The 25,518-nt window shown below is 42.9% G+C and overlaps 1 protein-coding gene across 4 annotated transcripts in view; it reads left to right on the top strand.

The window, feature by feature from the left end:
* Positions 1–24,807, top strand: part of SPTBN1 (spectrin beta, non-erythrocytic 1) — a 201,974-nt gene extending 177,167 nt beyond the window's left edge. For 2 of the 4 annotated variants that reach the window (XM_006021584.2, XM_025201575.1), the window contains 9 exons: positions 584–722; positions 2,615–2,699; positions 3,891–4,087; positions 6,255–6,367; positions 8,641–8,704; positions 14,269–14,507; positions 17,043–17,216; positions 23,046–23,088; positions 23,492–23,707. In XM_006021584.2, coding sequence (XP_006021646.1) covers positions 584–722; positions 2,615–2,699; positions 3,891–4,087; positions 6,255–6,367; positions 8,641–8,704; positions 14,269–14,507; positions 17,043–17,216; positions 23,046–23,088; positions 23,492–23,707 — 1,270 coding nt within the window. Of the gene's footprint in view, positions 1–583; positions 723–2,614; positions 2,700–3,890; positions 4,088–6,254; positions 6,368–8,640; positions 10,511–14,268; positions 14,508–17,042; positions 17,217–23,045; positions 23,089–23,491 lie in introns of those variants that run through there. The other 2 variants (XM_025201573.1, XM_014518981.1) reach the window with 2 other exon arrangements.
* The last annotated feature ends 711 nt before the right edge of the window (positions 24,808–25,518 follow it).

Below are 25,518 nucleotides of genomic sequence, written 5' to 3'. Positions count from 1 at the left end.
ACCCCATGATTAGGACCTAGAGCTGTGCCGACTGGCAGGTTGGAGGCAATGCAGGGCTGGCTGCAGAGAAGTATATAAGGAGCCACTAGGGCATAGCTGGTATTGGACAATTAATATCACATGATTTTGCACATTGTAATCTGTTTCAGACCAAAATGGGTTCATTCTTAACAAAGAAGTGCACAACCATCTCATTCCTTCATGCAATGGCAAACTAGGGATTAAGTTCTAAATCGGTGGTTCTCAATTTTTTTGGACTTGAGGTACTCCTCCATACCCTTTGTGAATTGAGTGACACTCAATTAAAAAAAAAAATTCATATATTACAGTGTTTATTACCTCCTTGCAGAGGGGCCAGGCAGTGGGGGGGTGGGGGATTGACCCATCAGGGACAAGCTTGATCTTGCCTTTATCTGTTTATTTTCTCACACCTCATGGTGCCCTGCAAACGATCTATTGGCACTCTAGTTGAAAAGTAGTATTCTGCATTTCTACACTATCTGATTTGCTTAACAATATGTTGACTCGACAGTGATGTTAATTTGAGAGCATACATTTCTGAACTACAGATTTGTTGTTTTAGGGATGTCTCATCTGTTGAATTACTAATGAACAATCACCAGGGTATTAAAGCAGAAATTGATGCCCGCAATGACAGTTTTACTACCTGCATTGAACTTGGCAAATCTCTCCTGGCAAGAAAACACTATGCATCAGAAGAGGTACTGTGCTTTCTGATTACACAGAAGCTTCAGTGCAGTGCAGCTATGGATTTTGTTTTGACTGTAGAAGGCTTGCATTGTGCAATCTGTTGACTAATGAGATGTTCATTTACATTAGGATGCAGTGCTTCAGGGTCCATTGTGCTTGTGTTTGTGAGATTGCTGTATAATTTCACTCTTCCCATCCATGTGGGATAGAGAAACTGTCCCCAAATTGATACCTAAGCTTATACAAAACCTTTTGTTCCAGGGAACACACAGAAGTGACTCATACCCTGTTTGGCTAGGGGGGAGGATTGTGAACTGTAGAATTTTGAATTCTTTAAGCAAGGGGAGAGGCAATGAAGCCAGCTCTGTCTTGCACCAGGTGTACCAGAGTTATCTGCAGAGCCTGCTTGAGGAGGGGGCAAAGGTTTGAGCCTCATTGGGCAGGAACAATCTCTAGTTTGGTTATGGTAGAATATTAAGAAAAAACAAATCCAGCGTTGAGAATCTGATTTGCCACTGCTTGAACTCTGGGTTTCTTTCCATATTTACCTTGGCCATTTTGGGACACAATTAGAGGTGCACTAGTATATCAGTCCATATTGGATCGACACCGATAAAAGGAAAATTGACATCGGCAATTGGCTTTTTTTGGACAGTGTAGCCAATAACATCACCAATAAATGCTACTTGTATGCGTGCAAGGAATGCAGCCTGGCAGCTTGGAAGCAGCCTCTGGCTGGTAAGTCTGTTGGGGAGGTGTGGGGAAAACAAGGGGTGGGGGGGGAACAGAACGAGGCCCCCACTGTGAGGGAGGCAGTGGGGCAGGGGCAGGTGCTGTCCAGCCAGGGGAGGATGGAGCCACAGGCAGCTCCCTGTCCCTGTGCACCCCTCAGGGAAGGCATGGGGGGCATGTGTCCCTGTTAGATTTGTGTGCGGGGTGAGGGCGAGCTGCCTGCTACAGGCTCGGGGCCAGGGACTGCACTGGCCTTTTCCTGGCGGTGGGGCTGGGCCAGGGCTGCACTCGGGGCAGGTGGGTGGTGGTGGTGGGAGGAGGGACTACAGGGTGGGTTATAGCCACCCCACAGTTCCCTGTAGTCCCCCCCTTTCCCTCCACAGACATACCAGCCAGACACTGATCTCCAAGCTGCTGGGCTGCATGTTGGCTATCCAATCAGTATCAGACCACGTGGCTAGTTAATAATTGGCCATCGGGATTGGCCAAAAAAATCTTTATTGTCGCACCCCTAGACGCAATTAGACTGTATAGCCAAAAAGATAGGCTCAGCTCTTACTTCTTTGCTGCCCCCCATGGGATAAAAATATCATTGCCAGATGATTGCTACATATAGAGGCGGCTAGTATTTTCTGTGCCTGCATTACAAGTGAATACTGTGCCATGTTCTCAAAGAGATATTTTCAAACAATACACTTGTTGAGATAAATGGAAGGTTCATGTTAGGGTATCAGTGTATTTTGGTATTGTCAGCGTAGTTTGCTATGGGTATTTAGCAGGGTTAGTATGTGGATTATCTTCCAAAAACAGGTGAAAGATAGATTGCATGTTTGTATCAGGTGGATTTTTTGGCATAATAAGCTGTGTCTAATTTAGATTTTTATTGAATATTCCAAGTTTTTCACTTTCTAACAAATGTATGGATTCATGCAAATGGCACCTTTTAATTTTGGAAGTGCGCTTCTAATCAGGATTCACAACATCTGTTTGTTCTCATCATCCTAAGAGAAACCAACTACACTCTCCTCCATGAAGCCTTGCTGACAGCCTTGTACAAAGAATCCTGTGTGAGAAAATTGGCACCTTTTGTTTGCAATACCTTCTTATGCAGGGATGATCTTGTTTTACTTGGTACTTGCATAACCTTCCTTCATTCTCTTCTGAAATTCAGATCAAGGAAAAGCTACTGCAGTTGACAGAGAAGAGGAAAGAAATGATTGACAAATGGGAAGACAGATGGGAATGGCTGAGACTCAGTAAGGATGCACTTTAGTTCTTCAGCAGGGTGACCTATAACTACATCTGCATTGATGTCTTTGTGACCAGTGAAAGAAAACGCAGCTATTTACCTTTTGATTTGCATTACTTGGGGGTGAATTTGCATGGTAAAGACTATGTCAAGGGTCAGGCCTGCACCAGAAAAGTTCAGATGCGATGAAAGTTTACCATTAACCTCAAGGAGGGCAGAATTAGAGCCCTCCTGGACTATGGATACATTACTTGGATTTTTTTTTTTTACTGACTACACAGTAAAATAACTCCATTTACTGAGTTTCTACAAAAGAAGCAGTAACAAAAAGGCACTCTTAAGACCAGTCTAAGCATGCTCCATGTGTGCAGCACATACTTACATTGTGTAACGTAAGAGAGTCTAGATGTCTAGAAATAGATGGGTTAAGAAATGATGTACTACTAAACTTTAGAAACCTCTAGATTTCCTACATTGGAAACAAAAAGCCAGTAATGGTGATATCATTGCATCATGATGTGGTCACATTTCACAGATTCTCAAATAGATCCAGCTAGGTGATGGGGTCAAGTCCTCAGTCAATTTTCTTATTATACCATTCTTGTGTACTGTGTTGTTACAGTATTTTTATTGACTATTCCCTCTCTTACAAGTTTTTCATGTTTGAAAACACACTAGTTAATAAATTTTGTATTCTTACATCTTGAAACCATTTAGGTTTCCAGGGAATAGTTACCTTGTTATTAATGGATAGGTAATATACTGATGTGTGGGTTCCTGAGTCCGTGATGCTGCCCTTGACTAGCTGCCAAATTCAGTTAGATTGGGCCCTGCACCACTAGCACATTTAGAGAAGCTCATGGTCTTGGATACTCACATATCTCAGTGCATTAACTACTCATTAATAAAAGCAAGCACTAGAGAGAGCATAGCATAGTTATTCTCTGGAGCGCCAGACTGCCACACATTCCTTCTTCACTCCTTCTCCAACCGCAAGAGACATTGAGGCGTTCTGCAGGATATGTCTTGTCTGCTAGTGTCAGGAGCAAACCAGACTGTGTAAGGAGCATCCCTAAGGAACTTAAATAGTCTTCTCCCTTACCCTGCCAGATTTTAAAATCACTTTCTGAAGGGGCCTGATCACACTGTGCTGTGTTTCAGTATTGCTAGACACTGACTTATTTATGTTTTTGCTCAGTTTTGGAGGTACATCAGTTTTCAAGGGATGCTAGCGTGGCAGAGGCCTGGCTGCTGGGGCAGGAGCCATACCTATCCAGCCGTGAGATAGGTCAAAGTGTGGATGAAGTGGAAAAGTTAATTAAGCGGCATGAAGCATTTGAGAAATCTGCAGCTACTTGGGATGAAAGGTTTGCAGCACTGGAACGACTGACTACGGTGAGTACTTCTTAAATTCCCAAAGGCTGCTTCCTTTTTGTGCTTAAGCTCACTGAAGAGTTCTCTGCTAAGCCAAGCCAGTTGCTTGCCACACTTGTTATTCTTCCTGCACATCAGGGTGGTTTGTTCCTATGCCCTCAGTAAGGTTTTCTTAAAATACAGCCAGCAATCCTGGACTCCTTTCCCCCTCAGACTGGCCTCCCAGGGGATCCTGCCCATCAGTTCCCTGAGGGAGTCAAAATCTGCTTTTCTGAAGTCCCAGGCTCCATACTCTGCTGCTCTCCATCTTTACTTTTGTCAGGATCCTGAACTAGATCATCTTGTGGTCACTGGTGCCCAACTTGCTATCATCTACTACATTCCCCACTAACTCTTCCCTGTTTGTGAGCAGCAGGTCAAGAAGAGCATGGCCCCTAGTTGGTCTCTCCACCATTTGCACTAGGAAGTTATCTCCAATGCTCTCTAAAAACTTGCTGGATTGCCTGTGCACTGCTGCATCGCCCTCACATGAGATATCAGGGTGATTTGAAGTCTCCCGTCAGAACCAGGGCCTCTGATCTGGAAACTTCAGCTAGTTGTCTGAAGAAAGCCTCGTCTACCTCATCCTCCTGGTCTGGTGGTCTGTCAGACCCCCACCATGACATATCACCCTTGTTGCTCACCCCTCTGATCCTAACCCAGAGACTTTGACAGGCCTATCGTTTCATACTGGAGCTCTGAGCCATGTGGAAGAAACAAGCTTCACTCTGTTGTTTGGTCACGAAGTTGTCAGAGACCTTTATTATACAAGCAGCTGCTGGGAAGAGCACCGGACAGACAGAGCCTCTTATCAGTCCTGCATGCGCCCTCCCCCCCAGCAGACAATTGAAGCAAGCCTTTTATATGTTTCAATTCAGGTCACATGACACAAGATATAACAAGTCAATGAAAAAACTGGTTTCAACCAGAAAGTTGCAAGAGGGCATAGACTGTGGTTTGACCTATTGACCTCATAGGTCTACTCAGCTCAACAAGGGAAAAGGGCGGGAGAAAGAGCAGATTGCAGATAGGTGGGGAAAAGCAATCATTAACAAATAGTGCACTTACTCAAGAAGTCAGCAGAAATTAAGGCCTGGGGTTTTCTTCTTCCACAGCCATCATACAGCTCTTTTACATAAACCACAAATCCTCCTCCTCTTCTCCCCTCCCTGTCCTTCCTGAGCAGTTTGTACCCATTCATGACTCCAGTCATGTGAGCTATCCCACCAAGTCTCTGTTATTCACATCATAGTTCCTTGACTATGCAAGGACTTCCAATTCTTCCTGCTTGAAGGAAACATGTGCAGACACCTGACGTGACTAGCTGTTTGCCTTACTTTCTCAGGAAGAATGAGGCCTACCTGTTGCCCCCTCCTGCTTGCCTTTCCTCCAGGTCCCCTGCTTTCCCACTTACCTCAGGGCTTTGTTCTCCATTCCTCTGTGAACCTAGTGTAAAGCCCTCCTCACTAAGTTAGCAAGCTTCGATTGGCTGTAACACCTGCTTTGATTGGTTCTAATGCAAGCCAACAACTGGAAGTGCCCCAGTAAAAGTATGGGGAGCCAGAAGAAGGCTCTGGAGCTCAGCTGCAATGTCAATAATTAATACTTGGAGAGCCTGCTATTATGTTTGGAGAATAATTTATTTCAGTCACTTAAATGAAAGTGGGTTGATTTTTCACATGTGCTGAGAATCGCAGCTGCTGCTGCAGTTCATGGGAGCTGCAGTTTCCAGTACCTTTGAAAATCAGGCTGTTTTTATTTAGATGGATAAATTTAGCCAGTCAAGTTTGGTACTTGTCACAGTGTATGTCAAGCAAGTAGGTTATCCCTGTGCTCCAGCCTTTAACAGTTTGGGATGTTTTCTGTATATGTAATGCAGTGTATTTGTTTTGAAAATAGAAACCATGGGCAGTAAACAGTTGTGGAAACAATTGTGGATGCTGATGTAAACAATAGTAATTAGGGACCTGATACTGAACACCATCATGTTGACTAGGCTGACAACTCACTTGAGTATTGGTGTGCAGTAAATTTTGATACTAGTGTTGTGTCAGCAAAATGAATGGGGATATTGTTAGTTTCTAGAAATGCTTATGAAAAATGGATGAGCTGCAGGTCTTTAACATCCACAAATACTTTCACTCTCCAGTTGGAGTTACTGGAAGTACGTCGACAGCAAGAGGAAGAGGAGAGAAAGAGGCAACCTCCTTCTCCAGAGCCAAGTCCAAAGGTCACAGATGACGCAGATTCACAACAGCAATGGTAACTCAAACAATATTAATTCGTTACCTCCCCTCCCCAGCCCCCATCCCAATGAATGGTAGCTTTCTTCAGACAGAGCCATCAGGTCTGTTGATACATCTGAAGGGAGGACTCTGTGATTACAGCTTATGGTATGCCCTTATGTGTGATCCTTTCTGAGTTCTGTGTTTTAGAGGAGGTAAGGTTAAGACACAGATGCAAGCACCTTTTACCCACTCAGCTTATCATTGCCTGACCTCATCATAAAGATGCAGTGTGCCCACTACTGAGGCAGTAGTTACACTTCTACCATAATGGAAGGTGTACCATTTTACTTGCTGTACAAAAGTGGTAGGATTGTCTCTCTCAAAATCGGCAGGGAATTCAGAGTTGTGGGGGGAAGAATCCCTAGCAACAGCCAAGTGGAGGGAGAAGGCTTGTGCTCTGTTGTTGCTTGAGTTCCCTGTAAAATCAAACCCCAGGATGGGGATCAGTTTGCCCTAAGCACATGTATCCTTTGCTCAGAGTAAGATGGGGGCTCTCCATCTGTCTGCGATGATTAAATGAAACCAGATGAACTCAGTCCACTGCTCATATAATCATGAGTTCAGAACTAAAGAACCAAGAAGAATTGTGGATTTAGGAAGAATGCTCACAAGGGATATTGTTACGATGAGCAACCCACCCTTGTTTAATGTGTAACTAGAGATCTCGGTGCACCTGCAAAGGTTTTGGCTAGAGGTGCACTGATATGTTGGTCCGTATCGTATCAGCACTGATAAAAAGGAAAATTGACATTATTGGCAATCAGCTTTTTTTTGGCTGATGTGGCCAATAATGTAGCTGATAAATGCCACGTGCATGTGCGCAGCCACAGCATGCATGGGGCCAGGAATAAAGCCCGGCCGCTTGGAGACAAGCATCTGGCAGGTAAGACTGGGGGGGGGGAGGGGAAAGGGCGTAGGGGGCAGATAGAGACATACACAGTGAAAGAGGGAGTGGGGCTGGGGCAGGTGCTGCACAACTGGGATAGGGCAGGCCACGGGACAGAACCATGGCTCATTGGGGGGGGGTAGGGCAGGGGTAGCGGCTCCTGCTGTTGTGTACACCCCAGGAGAGACATGAGGGGCATGCGCCCCCTGGATCTGTGCACAGGGTGAAGGTGGGATGCCCAGTGAATACTCAGGCCCAGGGGCTGCACTTTAGCCAGGTGGGGCAGGTGGCGGTGGAACTGGCACTGGGAGGGGGAGCTATGGGGTGGGCTACGGTGAATTTTGGGGTGGCTGTAGCCCCCCTCGTAACTCCCCATCCCAGTGCTGCTGCCACTGCCTGCCCCACCCTGAACATAGCACGGGCCCAGCCCAGGAAGAGCCCAGGGGCAGCCCCTGGCCCTGAGCATGTAGCAGCAGCCCACCTTCATCCCATGCACAAATCTGGGGGCATGTGCCCCCATTGCCTCCCCCAGGGTGTGCACAGTGGCAGGAGCTGCCCTCTTCCCTGCCCTCCATCCCCCCCCCCTTCCCCAGCACCCCCTGGACGAGCCTCCTGCAGCTCTGTCCCACATACCACCCAACCCTGGCTGGGCACTGCCTGCCTATGCCCCAGCCCCACTCCCTCCCTCACCACAGGAGGCCTCGATCTGCCCTCTCTCCCATCACTTCCCCCCATCAGACTTACCAGCTGGACGCTGCTCTCCAGAATGCCTGGCTACATATATGGAATCGGATCTGTATTGACTGATATGGTTGGTTAATAATTGGCCATTGGTATTGGCCCAAAAAATCTTTATCGGTGCACCTCTAGTTTTGGCTAACCTGTTTAGACTAGCACACTGATGCCAAAGTCTAAAGATCACTGAATAAATGAAGAGATTCCCATTGAACTAAATGGGCTTTAGATCAGGTCAAATTCAAATTGTTGGTTTTGTTCCTATCAAGAGACATGTGCATTAACTTTTGAGACTTGTGATACTTTATAAAGAAACCTTATAATGGACCTACAGTTACAATTTAAGCCGCACCTGGAAAATAAAATGGGCAAAAAAATTCTTAGGTTACTGTGGTGAGAGAGGCACTGGGCCTGCTTCTTCCCTCAGTTACAGTATTTTGACACCCTGGGGTCTTTTTGCTCCTGCTTACATTAAAAATGGCTGGTGTAGGTTAGAGGGAGATCTCAACCTTTATGCAACAACTTGCTTTATATTGCCATGATGCCCAACATTTGGTATGAAGACTTTTTTAACAGGGAAGAACAGCTTGCTCCACTTCATACAGTCTTGTTTCTGTCTTCAACAGGGATGGCACAAAAGGAGAACAAATTTCCCAGAACGGTTTGCCGTCAGACCAGGAGTCTCCACGGGTTAGTTACCGCTCCCAAACCTACCAAAACTACAAAAACTTTAATAGCAGATGGACAGCCAATGACCGGCCTAGGTCTGGACTGTGACATACCAAACCATTTGCAACAAAACCCACCTTTGTTCAGTATTAGTTTAAATCTTTGGCTTCAAAAGCCCCTTTCTGCTTTTCTCTTTCCCCAGCCAGTGACTTTTATTTAATCAGTAGCACTTTGGATATATATATTGCTTCACTCTAATCCTTTCTTCTTTGAACCTCTTCACTGACACTCAGCTGCTTTAAAGTGACACATTTATTTCATGTTATTTACTGTGAGTTTTTCATGTCATTAATAGCATTAAGATTTTACAGCTAAACCATCCTTTATATGAGTAATTGAGATGTAATGAGATTACATCATAATGAAGAAGAGAACTATAAACTGACAGGTATGACGCATCCAGTTATACTAACAGGTTTCAGCACGGCAACATTATTAAATCAGCTGCATTAGCAAGTGAGTTATTTACAAGCTGAAGATAATATATGCAAGTCGGCTTTGCAATCAGAAGGCCATGGGGGAGGGGAGAATTATAACTACCAAAAATAAAAGCCTAAAGTTTAGTTGTATAACATTCCATGCAGAATGAATGCAATGGCTGAAGATAAAAATAAAGAGAGAAATAGAACTGGATTTATCTTGGCATTTAATCTGTATATGAAGTTTTGATCTTCCTGCATAAATGTTAGTTTTGCCCTCATTTCTTCCCAGTTCACACTAGAGTAACTTCACTACCTGAAATGAAGGCACACTGGATTTGCAAGAGTCACTGTGAACAGATATTGGCCCATGAGTGGAACTGCAGTACTTTCCTTTAAAAAAACAAAACAAAACAAAAAAAAACAAATGAGATGTCTGCATAAGATCCCAAATGTTTGGTTAGATGAGGCTTGAAACATTCTTGTCTTATTTACATGAGTATTTGTTGCCACCAAGCAATGTCCCAACAAAGTCAACAAGAATACATGTGAATAAGTGCAGTAAGATTTAGCTTCCTATGTGCAGCCTTTAAAAATTGTCAGTAAATACATCTATTTTTAACAACAAAATGCTTGAAAATCTGTTTACCTCTTGGATACCTTTTGGCAGAGGTCTCAAGTCAGGGGTCTGTTTCTTCTGGAAGACTGATTCCACCACCACACAGAGCAGGGCAAAGAATGTTGCTACTCCCAGTTATGGGCCTGAGCCTGAGGGCCAAGAGCCACTTTAAGGAATTGAGAAGAAAAGGCACCTGACAGGTTCAGGCCCATGAGCATTAGCAGCTGCTATAGACGTGCGGGGAGCTTGCTCCAACACACTGAAAAGCCAGCGTGTTGGAACTGACTCGATTAATTGAGTCTTCTGAAGCATGGAAATCGACGTGCTCCAGCAGCTTTCCGCGTCACATATCAGCATCCCTGTGCATCCCCATGCTGAAAAAGTGGAGGCCGGGCACTTTGAAATAAAACACGTTAAATGAGCTTTAGTTCAAAGCACCCCACTGCCATTTTTTCAGCGCGGTGAAGCGTGGTTGCTCTGATGCACGTGACAAGTGGGCACTTTAGAGTGTCCCGGAGCACATATAAAAATGCCCAAAGTTTGTAATTAAGTTAGCAGCAGAATGCAGAGCCCTGGGCTCAGGCTGTGGCAGGAAATGGCTTTTAGCATTTTACCTTTAAAATGCCTGTCCGTTCTTTTGCGTGGTCATGCATATTCTTTTAATGCTCTGAGATGTCAAGCAGTTTTTCTGTGTTCTTCCTCCCTATTTAAATAAAGCACATCAATTCACCTTTCTGTTGGAATGACAAAATAATCAGATGGTTTTAAAAGCCAGAGCTGCATAAAGTGATGCTGTGATTAAAAGTGGCAAGGATTTTAGAGGGCCTGCAGTGACATGACAAAACTTCTGCAAAGAACCTGCCTTCCAGGGCTTACTATAACCTTCTTCATCTTTTGTTTCAGTGTTGTTTTTATTACTTGTTATCTCTATATAATGCATCTTCATGTTAGTTTTCACTCCCTGCAAGTAGACCTGTTAAGGAGAGCTTTTTAGCCCACAATTTCATGAACCTTGTGTTGTGATAAAGCAAATGTATGCCAGTTTTGCTGTTTGTGACTAAAAGTTGGTATCTGCTGCTGTCAGTTATCTGAGCAGTGCAACTTTTTTGGCTGAGTTTGTAAAGTCAGGAAGACAGCTAGATAGGAAGTTCTCCAGTAATTGTACTTTTGCTATAACTTGTCTTTCCATTTCATGATGCATGTCTTCTTTATTTTTTTCTTTTGTCAGGATAACAGCATATAGCTTCTTAATGCTTTATTTAAATTACTTTAAAAGATAAACAAATGTTCTCGTGGTTACCCTACACAAGCGTTGGGTCTCTTGTGCCTTTAAGAGTATTAGAGTCCATATAAAATAGCACTATTGCTTCACATTTAGCAGGTGGTAGAGCCTTCAAGTATATTCTGGTTAAGAACGGGTACATATAAACAAACCGGTTCCATTTTTTTATTCCTAGAATCGAATGCAAGGCAAATGAATAAAATTATAAGGGAGGAGTAAAAGGGAGGAGTAAAAGATTTTCGCCTATTAATTATGGCCTACATTTTTTTCTTAAAATCTGTAAACTTTCTCTACCAGAATAGTTTATAAACTGTAATTTAGTAGCATTTGAAAAAGGCACATATGTCTCTAGTCACTGAGCTGCAGTGCAGACTCGAGATGATGAACTCAGTATGATGTTGCTTCATGCACTGTGAAAATCAAAGAGGTGTTTCTAGTCATATCACCAGCTGTCTTGTTGCATGTCACAGAAATCATTTAAATCCCTCAAAAATAGAAGCTAGCCTCTAAAGTAGTTGCAACTAACTTCCCATAAACATTCACCCTGAAGAAAAATGTATTTGTGCGTGCTAACTGTTACATTGTTGTAACCAGTGCAGTTTGCTATTAATGTTTGTCCTGTGTTGTGTTGTCTCTGCATGCTTGAAGCATGTTTCCATTAAAGTTTATTTAGCTCCCATTATTTTTTTCTATTTTCATGGCACATTCTTTGCATAAATGTTTGTGGTTCATGTGTAATTTATTTTGCTCACTCTTTGTTAATTTTGGAGAATATAGGAAAGAAAAACAATCCCAGTGAAGAGCATCTGAAAAGCTTTCATAGCCTAGCCTAACTGTAGTTGTTTTAGTTTGCCATATGTGTTTTGCTTTTTTAAATTTCAGTTCAGTAATTAAAATCAGTAGCTAAATTCTGAGTGGAAATAGATGGTTCTTGTTGTGTAATTAAAACTGATAGTTAGCATTGAAAACCACAGGATTGCATACTGCATCACTGAGTTATTTCTCTCCCGTAAAATCATTCTAACTAGACTTGCAGTGGCTTTACTGAAAAATTGCCTGCTTTATCTAAGATGAATAGATAAGGGTCCCTCTATATCTGTGAAATTCTTGTATCCTCCCTGTACTTACTACAGAATATATGATAAATTCTGCAAATGCTGAAGTTAGCTTATAGTTAATTTCATAGTGTTATACCGTACAAGGATATGCAAGTATTTAATTTACTGTTATCTGCAATTATATATAGACTATACACAAGTCCCATGATTTATAATAATTATTCCCCAAAATGTCATAAAATCCCAGTATACAACAAATCTGTCTCTTAAAAATAAGATTTTTTTTGAAGTTCAGTGATTAAGATGTCACTAGTGAAATAGCCTTTTTCTTTTATTAGACATGAACAGATTGTTGGCTTGATTTGCTTTCCATCTGTATCTTGGTAACCAAAGAGGATAGTGTTAGGATCTTTTTCTTCTGCAACATATTTTGTTTTATTTTTATACTTGTTTAAAAGTGGTAGTCACCAATAGTGTATATTTCATACAGTTTTCAGAATAAGTGCTGGAGGCAATTTTGCTAATGTTAAAAAAAATACTGATGGGAAATAGAAGCATAGTCTAAAAGTGGATATTCTCAAGTGGCACTTCTTTCCAAAAAATCAGGCTACAGGATTGTATGTCTCTAGCTATAGATTTCTATAGATTGAATATGCCTGAAATCAGTTGTGATTCTTTCCCTGTTTCAGTGGTGTAGTGTCTGTACTCAAGATTTAGTTTGTTTAAAGGCAGTTAACCAACCCTTCCCATATGCATAACAAGTTTACACTTAGCTTTTTCTAGGGCTCTGTATTTAAAGTACAAAGGTGCAAGATGAAATATTTCACAGTTGATAAGTTCATGAAAATGGTAGCAAATTTAGAATCTGTCACACAATAATTCTGCTGCTTTTGAATTGTTCAGACCTATGCGGCAGTAGGAGTGTCTAATTATTGTGCCATTTACCAATACCTGCTTGTCTGCATAAAAATGGTACAGACTGTTTGTAATCTACTAGAGCATTAGCAGCACTGAGCTTTAGTAACTCGCTAATAATAATGCTACACACTGGTTGTGTAACTCCTGGGCTGCTACCAATGGCTCTACGCGTCTAAGTAATGGTGCAGGGAAAAATAAACCTGGGATCAAGCTGCATTTCAAAAGCACATAGCCATTAGGATTCCAATTTAAAATGAGTTTTGGACGAATGGCTCCTGAAGACGTCGACAGCTTGACCAGTCAGAGCTGCTGGAAAGTTGGCTGCTGTCTAGGCTATCTCGATCACAGTGCAGCAGGCAACGCGATCAACAAAGCGAGTGATGGGCAAGGCCTTGGTTCTGTCTTTGTTTGGGGGTAAATAGCTGTGTGATGTTGAGTGACTGTGGTGGTTTCCAGTTCCTTTAACATAAATCCAATTTACCTAATAAGAGAGTCTGAAACAAACTCTATCAATTGATGTTTGACTTCTCTCATTTTCCCCGTCTTTAAGATCCAAATCCTAACTGGGATCGTGGACATTAAATGCATGGTGTAATCTTCCTAATTTCTGCATGTTTTGATTATGTTGTGTCACCTGGGAGGGTGGGGGTGGGGGTGGGGCTAAAGAGCATTTACAGAAACCAATCAGTTGTACAAAATATCACAACATAGCGTTTTTGTGAATGCTCCTGAATAGTACAGAAGATACTTTCTGTTGAATGTATGTTTCTAGTTATTTTATTTTAAACTTACAACATTAATGTTAAAATGTATGTAAGGTGGCTGATGTGTATAACTTCTTGTTTTCTCTTATGTTTACAGAAGTGTGATTGTTACTGTTGCAAGTCTTTGAGCACTTAGCAATGGTATCAAACCTCTCATTTTAGGAGGGACAATATATAAAAAAACAGAGATTGACTAGCTGAGCAAAGTGCAGTAAAACTCACACTGATGTTTAGTTACTCTTATTTTCCTATTTCTTCACCTATAAAATGGGTACTAATCAATTCATACCTTCTAATTTCCTTGGCCTACTGTGTCTCCATGAAGTGTGAGAATGATTTTACTGGACTGTCTCACTGTATAGATAAAGTTTATACACAGCCACATTGTGCAAGAGAGCAAATTAACTGCAAGAGGGTGTAACTTTGTGAGGCTATTCACTGACTGGTTTTCTTCACTGTTCCTAGATGGCAGAAACAGTAGAGACAAATGAAATGGTCAATGGAGCTGCAGAGCAGAGAACAAGTTCAAAAGAATCTAGTCCTGTTCCTTCCCCAACAACAGACCGCAAAGCCAAGACTGCCTTTCAGGCTCAGACCGCTGCTACCCTTCCAGCCAAAACACAGGAGACCCCATCTGCTCAGATGGAGGGCTTCTTGCACCGTAAACATGAATGGGAGACACACAGCAAGAAAGCCTCAAGCAGGTAAAGTAACTAGTGTTTAATTCAAATAAAAGTTTTGCATCTTAATAAAAGCTGTGTTAGGTGAAGGATATACTATAAAGCCCAATTTGAAAGCTTTCTTAATTGAAGCAGCTATCTTTAATAAAATTTTAGTAAAATATACCATCACAGTTTTTTGGTTTTGTTTTTTTTTTAAACAGTCACAGTTAAATAGTTATCAGATAGAGAAGAACCAAGTCATGATAAGTTACTTACCTTGTTTTAGGCTGTTGTAGTTATTCCTTTGTCTCTTCTCTGGGGTCCCACACAATATCCATTTGCTTCATCTTAGGAGGTCCTGTGTTGCTTCAGCTATTTCCCCACTGCTTACATATATATCTCTACTCTATATCTCAATCAGGACCCACTGTAGTTTACAAAATACCGCTCTGTGTAAACTGTCCAACATTTTGTAAACTGTTTACTCCTTAAACAAATCAATAGCTTCTTATCTTGGGAATGCTGCATTCCTGTACAGTTTTAGTAACATTCTCCTGCTAATCTATATTTTTCAGATCAGATAGACCTCTCTTAGGGGTTAAATAGGTCTCCCAATAAAACAAGGAAACCTAGAATTTAGCTTTATTTTTTGCTGCAAACATCCAAACATTCTGGGAGCCCTGTTCAGCTTATCATAATGGCCTCCTCAGAACAACTGCAAACACTTAGACATTTTAGTTGATGTGACCCTTAACCATTTGTTATCCAGCATGTAGATCTCATTGTTGTTTGTATTACAGCAGCTACTAGAGGCCTCAGCCAAACCCAGAGGCACCATTGTTCTAGGGTGGCCAACCCACGGCATGCATGTCACAAGTGAAAAGGCAGCTACTGTTCTGTGGCATACAAACCCTGAGCATGCAGTAAATAGAAACACCAGGATGGAGCCAGCGGGAGTCTTGAGCCTCTGGCTTTGAGGAGCACAGTGGGAGCACCATGCTGCTGTGAGAGGAGGTGTCAGGTGCTACCACCAAGAGCCAGGTTAATCCTTCTCTGGTCATGCAGCCTCACCAGATTCAGGTCTTTGGATCCTCACTCACCATATAAATCTGCAGTGATTGTGGTGATACCTCACTCCCAGCAGCATTTTGTCTCTGCTCTGATCCTCCATGCCAGTGTCTCAGGACATATATTAGATATGTCTTTGGGGGTAGAGATGAGAGTAGCACTGGGGGAAGAACCATGGCTGAACTTGTGGCACACCTGCCAGAAAGGTTGGTCACCACTGGTATAAACACAAGGTAAAAGAGAGTTGCCTCTCCTGAAGAGCTGACAGTGTAAATAGACAAGACAGACAAAGGTGGAAGAAAAATGTTGTTATCCCTCATTTTAAGGACAGACAACACAAGAACCAGGAAATGAAACAACTTGCCTAACTTCACACAAAAAAACTGTAGCAGAGCTGGGACTTGATTTTGGACCTCTCAAATCCTGGTGTAATATCACAGCTAGAAGTCCACAGGAAAAGAAAAAGGCATCAGAGTATTCTTCAGAGCTTCCAGGATTGTAGCTATGTACATGCTGGCCCCTTCCACCTATCCTGTAATCTCCTCGGAACAGAACTACTGGTGAAAATGATTATGTCCATCCTCATTGATTCTAAGGGCCTGGCCCTGCATTCCCCACAGAGCAAAGCTCTTACTTGTTGGCATGTGGCAGTAAAAACAGATGCTGAGTGATCACTGAGGGAAGTACTGGGGAAGCCCAGGCTATAACTTTACTGGAAAGTATTGATGGAAGTTGAGAGTGAAAAGTTTAATATGGAAAATTGGATAGTAGCCAAGGGAGAGAGATTAGAATTACAATATAGTGGCTGTTTGGGGGCGCGGGTGGGGGCAACACCAGTTTCTCAAACAGAGGCCCACTTCACATAGGACAGCTATTTTTGTGTTATGCTATTCTTGGAGAAAAGGTTATCTGAGAAAATCCACAGTAACTTGTCAGCCTGTAAAACTTCATGAAGATGGTTAGGTGTTGGGTAATATTCAGGTAGCCTTGTTTCTACTCTTTCTTCATTGCCACATCATTAAAAAAAATAATCTAATAGCTACTTTGTGCATAGGAGTCAAGAATTTTATATACAGTCCCTCTACAAATTTTATAGCGCTAGAAAAAATCCTTCTAAGAGTGTGTACTCATTTAAAAGGTCAACTAGTTTCCCTTTCAAGTATGTAAACTCTTCAGTCTTTCAAACAGTACTCTCACTGTATGCTAGTGTGATATCACTAAGAGCCCTACAAATCTCAGGTCCATTTGGCACAATATCAGCAGTCTTGTAATGGAATAGAGCTTTCATGTGAAAATGCATGTGACCTCTTATCACCAAGGCAGTATGCTTTATCTACCATCTCAAACTGAATGTGTGTCACTTTATAATTGTAAGATAATATAAATAGATATAATTAAGTTAAAGGTATAATTGTAGACTCAGATAATTGAACTTCTTTCAGGCAGATTTATGATCTAGTGAAGAGAATTAGACTTGCACTTGTCTTGATTACTTTCTCTTTCTTGAAGATCCTGGCATAATGTGTACTGTGTTATAAACAACCAAGAGATGGGCTTCTACAAAGATTCCAAGGCTGCTGCTTCTGGCATTCCTTACCACAATGAAATCCCTGTCAGTTTGAAAGAAGCAGTCTGTGAAGTAGCAGTTGATTACAAAAAGAAGAAACACGTGTTCAAGCTAAGGTAAAGTTGTTGGAGCATCTTTCTGTTGGTAAATAGCTTTTATGGAATGTAGTCTGTCCCTGACACAGCACTACATCCTACTAGGTACTATAGGATGTGTCTACAGTGCTGTTTAGGGGCAACCCACTAAGATCACCCTTAGAGAGTCCAGTCCATGTGAGCCATTTGTATTAACTTGAAGCAGTTGTACCTGAAGATCAGAAAGAGACAAAATAGTGAGCAGGCTGATACCAAGACGACCTATGCTTGAGAAACAGGAAACTGAGCCCTTCTAGGAATCAGTCTGCCCTCTGTCTCTCCTTTTGTGTTTGCTTCTAACTAAGGGCAGTGAGACAGGAGGTGTAGGGTACAGAAGGGTTTCACAGACTCCCTGTGTATGTGACATTTGCTGGGGTGAGTATTGATCACACTGCAGGCAGCGGGTCAGATAGGGAGAAGCTTGACTTTCACCCCTGACACTGTGAGTATAGCGTGGACTGTGCCAGGGAATGAGCAATGAGGTTCAATATGTGGGTGTTCAGCAGGTTTGGGCTACAGTCTTAAGTGGCCCAAATTCAGGACTAAGTAGCAATATGAACAATCCTGACTGTGCTCAACTCCTGTAAAGGAATATGAGGGCATGCTTCCCCCAAGCTCTGGCTTTGGCCTGGGTGTTGCATCTTGCAATGTGTATTATGAGATTTGCTTGTTTCAGAGTAGTCAGAGAAGATTAAATTGGCTTTCTGTTAGAGGTGCACTGATACGTTGGTCTGATATCATATCAGCACCGATATAAAGAAAATTGAATGTATCGGAAATCAGCTTTTTTGCCTGATGTTGCCAATTATTTGGCCGATAAGTGCCCCGTGCATGCATGCAGCTGCAGCACAGCAGGTAGACAATGAGGAGCAGAGCCCATTAGCTTGGAGAGATGCGTATAGCTGGTAAGTCTGTTGTGGTGAAAGGGGAGGGGACTGGGGAAAGAAGGGATGTGGCAGGGACAGATCGAGGCTCCCACAATGAGGAAGGGAGTGGGGCTGGTGCTGTGGCAGGGGCAGTGCCAGGGCAGGGCAGAGCATAGGATGGAGCTGCGGGGGGGGAGGTGCGCTCCCACCACTGCGTGCACCCCAGGAGGGCATGTGGGGCACGGGCCAGGCTCTTAGTGGGGGCTGCACTCGGGGTGGGATGGGAAGGATGGATTGGGGAGGAGGGCTACGGCAAATTTTGGGTTACTGTAGCCTCACCCCACCACCGCTGCTGCCTACCCCTAGTGCAGCCTGGCCCAGCCCCCACCAGGAAGAGCCCGCTGCAGTCCTGGCCCCAGCCCCAGCCCGCAGAGACAGCTTGCTCTGCCCTGCCCAGATCCGGGGGCACATGCCCCCCATACCATCCCAGGATGCACACAGCAGCGGGAGCCACTCCCACTCCACGTGCCCCCTTGATCTGCCTCCCCACACCCTTTCCCTTTCCCTGCCCCTTCCGCCATAACAGACTTGCCAGCCGGGCACTGCTCTTCAAGCTGCTGGGCTTTGTATCGGAAATCAGATCAGTATCAGCCAGTATGCCTCCTTAAAAATCGGCCATCGGTATCAGCTCAAAAAATCTCTATCGGTGTACCCCTAGTTTCTGTTGTTTATTTTGGATTAGATTCTGTCCCCTCCCCTCGTGCTCATTGTGAGCATTGATTAAAGTGTCAGTAAGGGGAACAGATGCTGCCCAGCACTGAATAACTGGCATCCATTTTACTGAAGTTAAACAAACCTGTATGAAGTGCACACTGTTTCTTTCCATTGGCCCCAGTTCTCCAAAGATAGGGTCCCATTTCCTTTTGCATGAACATCAATGCTTGCCTGCTTAAAGGTGGGTGCACACTGAGTACGTACTGTGCTGACTTAAGCCATAAGCCATCAAGGAGAGAATGTTAGATGCTCAGCTGGTGTAAAACAAAGGAGCTTCGTTGTCTCCAGTGAAGTTAAGCTAATTTTCCCTGTGAAAATCTGGTACACGGTGGTAAATACACATCGTAATTGCATGTAGCCACAGTGATTCAGTAGTGAGTTAGAACTGTAGCCTGTTAACATACAGTCTGAGCACCACGTTCTTCTCCACCTCGATTTATATCTGTGTGTCTTACTTGTTTGTCCAACTTTCCTCAGTTTAACAAAGAGTAGTGGCTTCAGCTCTCTTAATTCTTTTACCTTTTCTGTCAACTAGATTTCTAGAGTGGATACTTGTTTTTTTTTCAGTGTTCAGCCCTGATCATGTAATTGGTTCCATGCAGGCAATCCCTCCTGAAACAGTGGGGACACAGGTCTCCACAGGCAAATTCCTTTGCAAGGTTGGGGCCTTTGACTGGTTAAGTATTTGGGCTGTATACAAGCACTGAAACAAGATTGTTTTTGAAACTCTACTGCCAGAAGACAGGATTTTAAAAACTCAGTGCATAATGTTTACATTTTGACCAAGACTTTTAACAAAGGGTGCACAAAGTCTTGGGCCTTATTCATTTTCCAGGTCTAGTTAAAAGTTGTAGTGTTACGTAGCTTCTGCCAGTGCCAAAGGGAGAGCCAACTCAGCATGACAAACAGCATCTCTCTAAAGTAAAAAAATAAATAAATAAATCATTCACAGAGGGCCCAAAACTTTGAAATTGGAGGAGATCCAGCAATTACCACCACGGTGCAGGACCTCTGACAAGGAGGTGGAAAAATTCTTTTTAGGCCCCTGGCAAAAAGTTACACTTAGGATGAGATGAATGTGTTAACCGTGCCATAAGTAGTAATAAGTCCAGGCAATTAATGGTAGGACAAAATAGGAAACCAGTCACAAAAATATTTCCCAAAATGTTTGCTACATTTTTTTGTTCCTGGTTTCCATCATGCCTTAAATTAAACATGTTGTAGGGTAGCCCCACCCTGCAGCTTGATGCTGGCTGCACTGTGGGGCTTGATTGACAGCTCCCCCTGTGTCACCAAGCTGACAGCCAAATGGCCTATCCCTTCATGGGTTTCCAGGGTACCTAGTCAAGTGGAGTTCATCAACTGGGTTAGGATTCAGGGAGCCTCAGGACTTCCCATGACCCAGAATGGTGCTTGCCTTGCCTCTCAGCCCCCACCAAAGCTTCAGGGCAGGGTAAGCACCATCCTGAGTTGTAGGGGGCCACAGGGCTCCCTACCACCCAGCAGATTGGCTGCCTTGCCCTGCAGCTCCAGGGGGGCATGGGACTGGGAAGACTTTCTGCTCTTGGGGTCCCTGCTCGCTGAGACCTTAAAAACCAGCTGGCCATGTGTTTTTTCTGACATCCTTACATGTGATCCTGGGGCTTAGACTAACAATCAGCTGATTGTTGGTTCCAGGCCTGGGGCCACATTGGAGTCTGGTCTCAAGGTTGAGAGTGCAGTAGAGTCTCAGACTGGCTCTGGTGTGGTCTTGGGGCTGGAGCCCACAATCACCCCATAATTAGTCTTAGTTCTGACACTGCACTGGTTCACCCTGGGCTGCCCTCACCCAACTTTCAGTTTGTCCATGCAAAGGGAGCCCAGGATCATGATTTTGGGGTCCCCCTGCACTGGCAGGTAGTAATAGTGCAGTTGGCATCTGATCCCAAAATTGAACATCCTGCCATGCATATGTGGCATGGCAGGAGGCACAATTGCTGGGAGCAGCAATCTGATCCTATTATGCCATTATTTGAATGTGTGCCAGGGGCCGAGGCCTTTTAAAGAAGCGATGAAGTCATAACTGTATTGCCAACAGGTGTCCACCTTATTGCCCATTAGATTATCATACCACTTGCATAAACATCCCACAGGTCATGCTTTTCATCTGTAGGTCTCACAGTGGCTTACAGAGATGGTTTGAATTGTTATCTTCCTTTTACAGATGGGACAGCAGGAAAAGTGGTTTGCAAGGCCCCGCAGAGGGGCACCACTGCCCTCGCCCTCCTGGCCCTGCTCCTGGGAGTGGGCACAGAGATTCATTCTCCCCACTTTCTCCCCTCCCCCCCTTCGCCCCCCCAGCCTCTTCCCTCTCCCTGCCCCACCCCTTCCCCACACACACACTTACCTGCTGGGGGGAGGTGTGTCTGTGTCTGCATCTGTGTGTGTCTGCAAGTGCTTTGTCTGTGTCTTTGTGTGCATGTGTCTGTCCCCTGCCCGCCTGGTGGCAGCAGGCACATTGCATTGCATGGCTTTTGGGGCAGCGGGATGCAGAGTCCAGCCTGCAGTAGCAGCTGCCTCCACCCCACGCACAGATCTGGGGGGCATGTGCCCCCCTGGCCACTGCTGGGGTGCATGCAGCGGCAGGAGCTCTTGCAGTTCTGTCCTTCACTCCACCCTCACTAGGCATTGCCTGCCCCAGCCCCACTCCCTCCCTCACCACAGAGGCCCCCCAGCCCCTTAAACAGGAGAAAAATATAAAGGGGTACACATGCTGGAACTAATTTCATTTCTGGGATTTGAAAGGATAGAGGGGGAATTCCAGCCTTGTGTAACTTACTGGTTCTGCCACCTAGCTTGTCCAGTGGGTTTTGTCGCTGTCACTCACTCCTCTCTCTAGTGGCTAATGTTTATCATACAACTTTAGATTAAGTTACCAAATGTGTCCTAGGTAAAAGTCTTCAGCATAAAATTAGTAGAAGTACACCAAGGGAAAATGGAAGCAATATAGTAGAGAGCCAGACCCACAATCTCCAGGTGGAAGAAAGCTACTAATAAACAATTTCAAGCACGCTGGATGTGTCATTGCCTGTAAAATGTCCCACTCCCTTGAGATAGGTTTCAGAATCTTGCAGATAGCTGCGGAAGCTGTGAAACCATGCGTTTCTTGGGTTTCCTTTATTTTTTTAAGATTTTGGTCTTTTAAAGTAGTTAGTGAGCTTCCAAGCTGGTTTCACAGTTGAAGTCACAATTTTTAAAAGTCTCTGAGCTCTTACTCCTTAAAAAGTTACAAATTAGCAAGCATACATATGCTTGTAGGTTGCTGTCTATGTAGTGTGTATGTGTACGCGGGCATGTGCGCACACACCCATACCCTCCCCTTTCCCCCACACCACCCTCCCCCCCAACACACACGTTACCTGTAGAGTCTCAGATCTTTACCTGGTATGAAAACCTGAAGACCCATTGATGTTTGCATTAGATAAGTGGACAATTTACACCCAGGTGAAAGTGAGAGAATTGTCTGAGATCCACATCTTTATCCTTTCAATTCAGTATTTTTCTAAGTTTCAGTAGAGCTTTTGTATCACAACACAGCTTCATATAATCTGCATAAACTACACATTTATCTTTTATTTTGGAACATATTAAATTCTGTAGAGACTCTCAGATAAATTTAAGTATTACATGTTTAAACATTTAAAGTGTACCTTCTGTAGGTTTTCTAGATAAGCTATAACAGAGCCTTTAAAGTTCATTTTCTCAGGACTTGCCAAACCAAAAACGATGCAACTTCTCCAGAGCCTGATATAAAAGCTGTCATGGTGTAAAATGTGGAATCTTCCATGTCTAGTGACATAAAGCTGCCAGTGGTAACCCTAATGAGATAGTAGACATTATACCTGCCACTGGCATAGGACTGAATGTTGCCCAGCCTGTACTTAGGGGGCAAGTTGGTTTGATTTTTAAATGGCCTGTTTTAGAGATTTAGACTGTTGATCATAGTCCCCAGGCCCATGGCTTATGGGCAGAATGGAAGCAAGGCAGTAACAGGCAAGGGAAAAAACAGGATGATGAAATGTACTGCTCTCCATTTTGGTTCAGTGCAGTTACTTGGGTCAAATGAGCAGAATTTGGTCTTGTGTGTGGTACACAGATAAGATATGTGATGGTTGTTTGTTTTTAATTGCAGACTAAGTGATGGCAATGAGTACCTCTTCCAAGCCAAAGATGATGTAAGTTCTTTTCGCCCTCCTTTTTCTCCCTTGTTTTATATTGTGCATGTCACTATTCTACCATTGCGTGATAAGGAAAAGAAAAATCTTGGGTAAAATCCTAGTCTCCAATATATGTGCATGTCCCTATACTTATAGGTCTACTAGCATTACAGTTTGCTCCTGAAAAACCCATAGGGTTAGGAAAGAGGGGCTTCTAAGGTGCACATTGTAATATTTGCATCTTATGCAGTAGTTAATCCACACCTGCAAAGTGTAGGTGCAGGACACACGCATACTTTAGGAGGATGACGGGGCCAATTTCTCTTTAACTTCCTACTTCTGTATCAGGTGCCTTGCTGAGGGAATGATGGAAAAGTCTGATGCATTGATTTTAACTGCAATGTAACTTTGTTTGTGGAAGGAGGAAATGAACACATGGATTCAGGCGATCACATCAGCTATCTCCTCTGACAAAATTGAAGTGTCTCCAAGCACACAAAGCACTCCAGCTTCTAGTCGTGCCCAAACCCTGCCAGCCAGCGTTACAATAACCAGCGAATCCAGTCCTGGCAAGCGGGAGAAGGACAAAGAAAAAGACAAAGAGAAGAGATTCAGCCTTTTTGGTAAAAAGAAGTGAACTCCATCTCCACACACACCCTGCACTTCTCTGACCTTTCCAGTGGAATTCCAGCATGCAAGCTCAGAACCAATACATTACTATCTGTGCCTAATGTTCCTCAATGTGATTTAAATTTTTTTATTTATAGAGCATTTAAAAAAGCCAACAAAAAAAAAAAGAATCTAAAGTTACAAATGTTTGAGGTGCATTGGGCAGCTTCTGTACGAGAGGGAGGACCAGATTTTGTTTTTTTTAATGAAGTTAATGTAGATTAGATCTTAATATTTAAACTGTTCCTCAATTTTGTGAGGCTGTCTTGAAAAATAACCCACATCTAGTGATATTGGTATGCAAGGCAGCGGTGCTTACAAATTTCCTGTGCACATTGAAGACAACTGTACAAATTTTCAAACGTGTTCACTTCCATTTAAGGTTGTTATGCTGAGTCTTGACTAGTAGAGCCTCCCATTACAGTTCTAACCTTTATTAAAATGATAGTGTATTATCTTTGCTGTAACAGAGTGCAGGTATGCATTAACTTACGGACAAACCATTTGTATCCTGGCATCAGTTATTAACACAACCTGAAGCTTTTCTGCATCCAGTACGACAGTTAAGAATGTTGGTGTACAAGAAGGATTAGCATACTGATACAGTTTTAAATAATCTGTAATTTCGAATTTTTTTGCTGAAATACATTATATTGTATGTTTCAGATAATTCTAGTACAAAGTATAATAAGACTAGATGTATAATAAACCCTTTAAAAATCATTGATAAGTGTAAAAGTGGAACTGAAGCATTTACTGGAAAAAAAAAGTAATGTTACTCAAATGGTTACTTGCTTGTCAGCTACAGCACTGTGTGTTATAATTTTGCTACATTACCTTGCTATTTGATACATAGTGTGCATTCTCTGTCACTGTAACTATTGTAATGAAAAATTTTCATCTTACTGCACAATCAGAAACTACATTTAATAGGAATGAACTCTCAGTGACTGGGCCTGTAGTCAGAGTAGTACTGGAACTGGCTTTCAGTTGTATGGAACTGTACCTCTAGACTTTTACCCTATCTGTTAAATATATGCTATGTCATTAAATGCTTTTAAAACTAAATACACTGGTAGTTGTTTATTTTGCTTCTGACCATGTCAAACAGTAATTTTGAAACTGGATCAAAGGAAAATTTATTTCAAAATAGCATCATTCCTTTGGTAATGAAGGTAAATGGCCTGTCTGTTTAAAAACTGTATGCAAGGGTGTTTCAGAATCTAACAGCAATTTTAAAGTAAAACCATTTTGTGTGCAATGATTGTTTACTGGGCTACATCACATCTCTACATAGTCGTAAATGATCAGGAGGTTCAACAAATGCCACCACCAGCATTCCTGGGTGCTGTTTGCCATTTTGCTATTAGTTTCTGAAATGTGCGCGCATGTGTGTGTGCGTGTGTATGCGTGTGTGTGTAATCCCTTATTAGGAGGAGTTCTTATGAAAGCCAAAAAATCCCCAAAACAATGTGGTGGCTGAGAAGTTAAAGCCTGTGAGGAATTCCCTACCTGTAAAATGTTGGAAAGTTTCAGGTTTTTTCCTTCACTAAAAGTAAACCTAGCAGAATCAATTTAGCTAAGCTTTGTAAGGCAGCCTGTAACTTAAACACTAGAATCTGTTAGTCTGTTTAATTTAATTTCATGTCTTATTATTAAGCTTTAAAAAAAACAGAGTTTATCTTGAGATAAAGCCACTAGTATATTTGAAGTTATTTCAAGGCTCCATGTTCAACATGGTACATAAAACAAAAAAAGTCAAAGTTGTTGGGTAAAATG

The sequence above is a fragment of the Alligator sinensis genome, unplaced genomic scaffold, assembly GCF_000455745.1.
Source record: "Alligator sinensis unplaced genomic scaffold, ASM45574v1 scaffold432_1, whole genome shotgun sequence".
NCBI classification, from domain to species: domain Eukaryota; kingdom Metazoa; phylum Chordata; order Crocodylia; family Alligatoridae; genus Alligator; species Alligator sinensis.
This window is presented reverse-complemented; position numbering and strand designations above follow the sequence as displayed.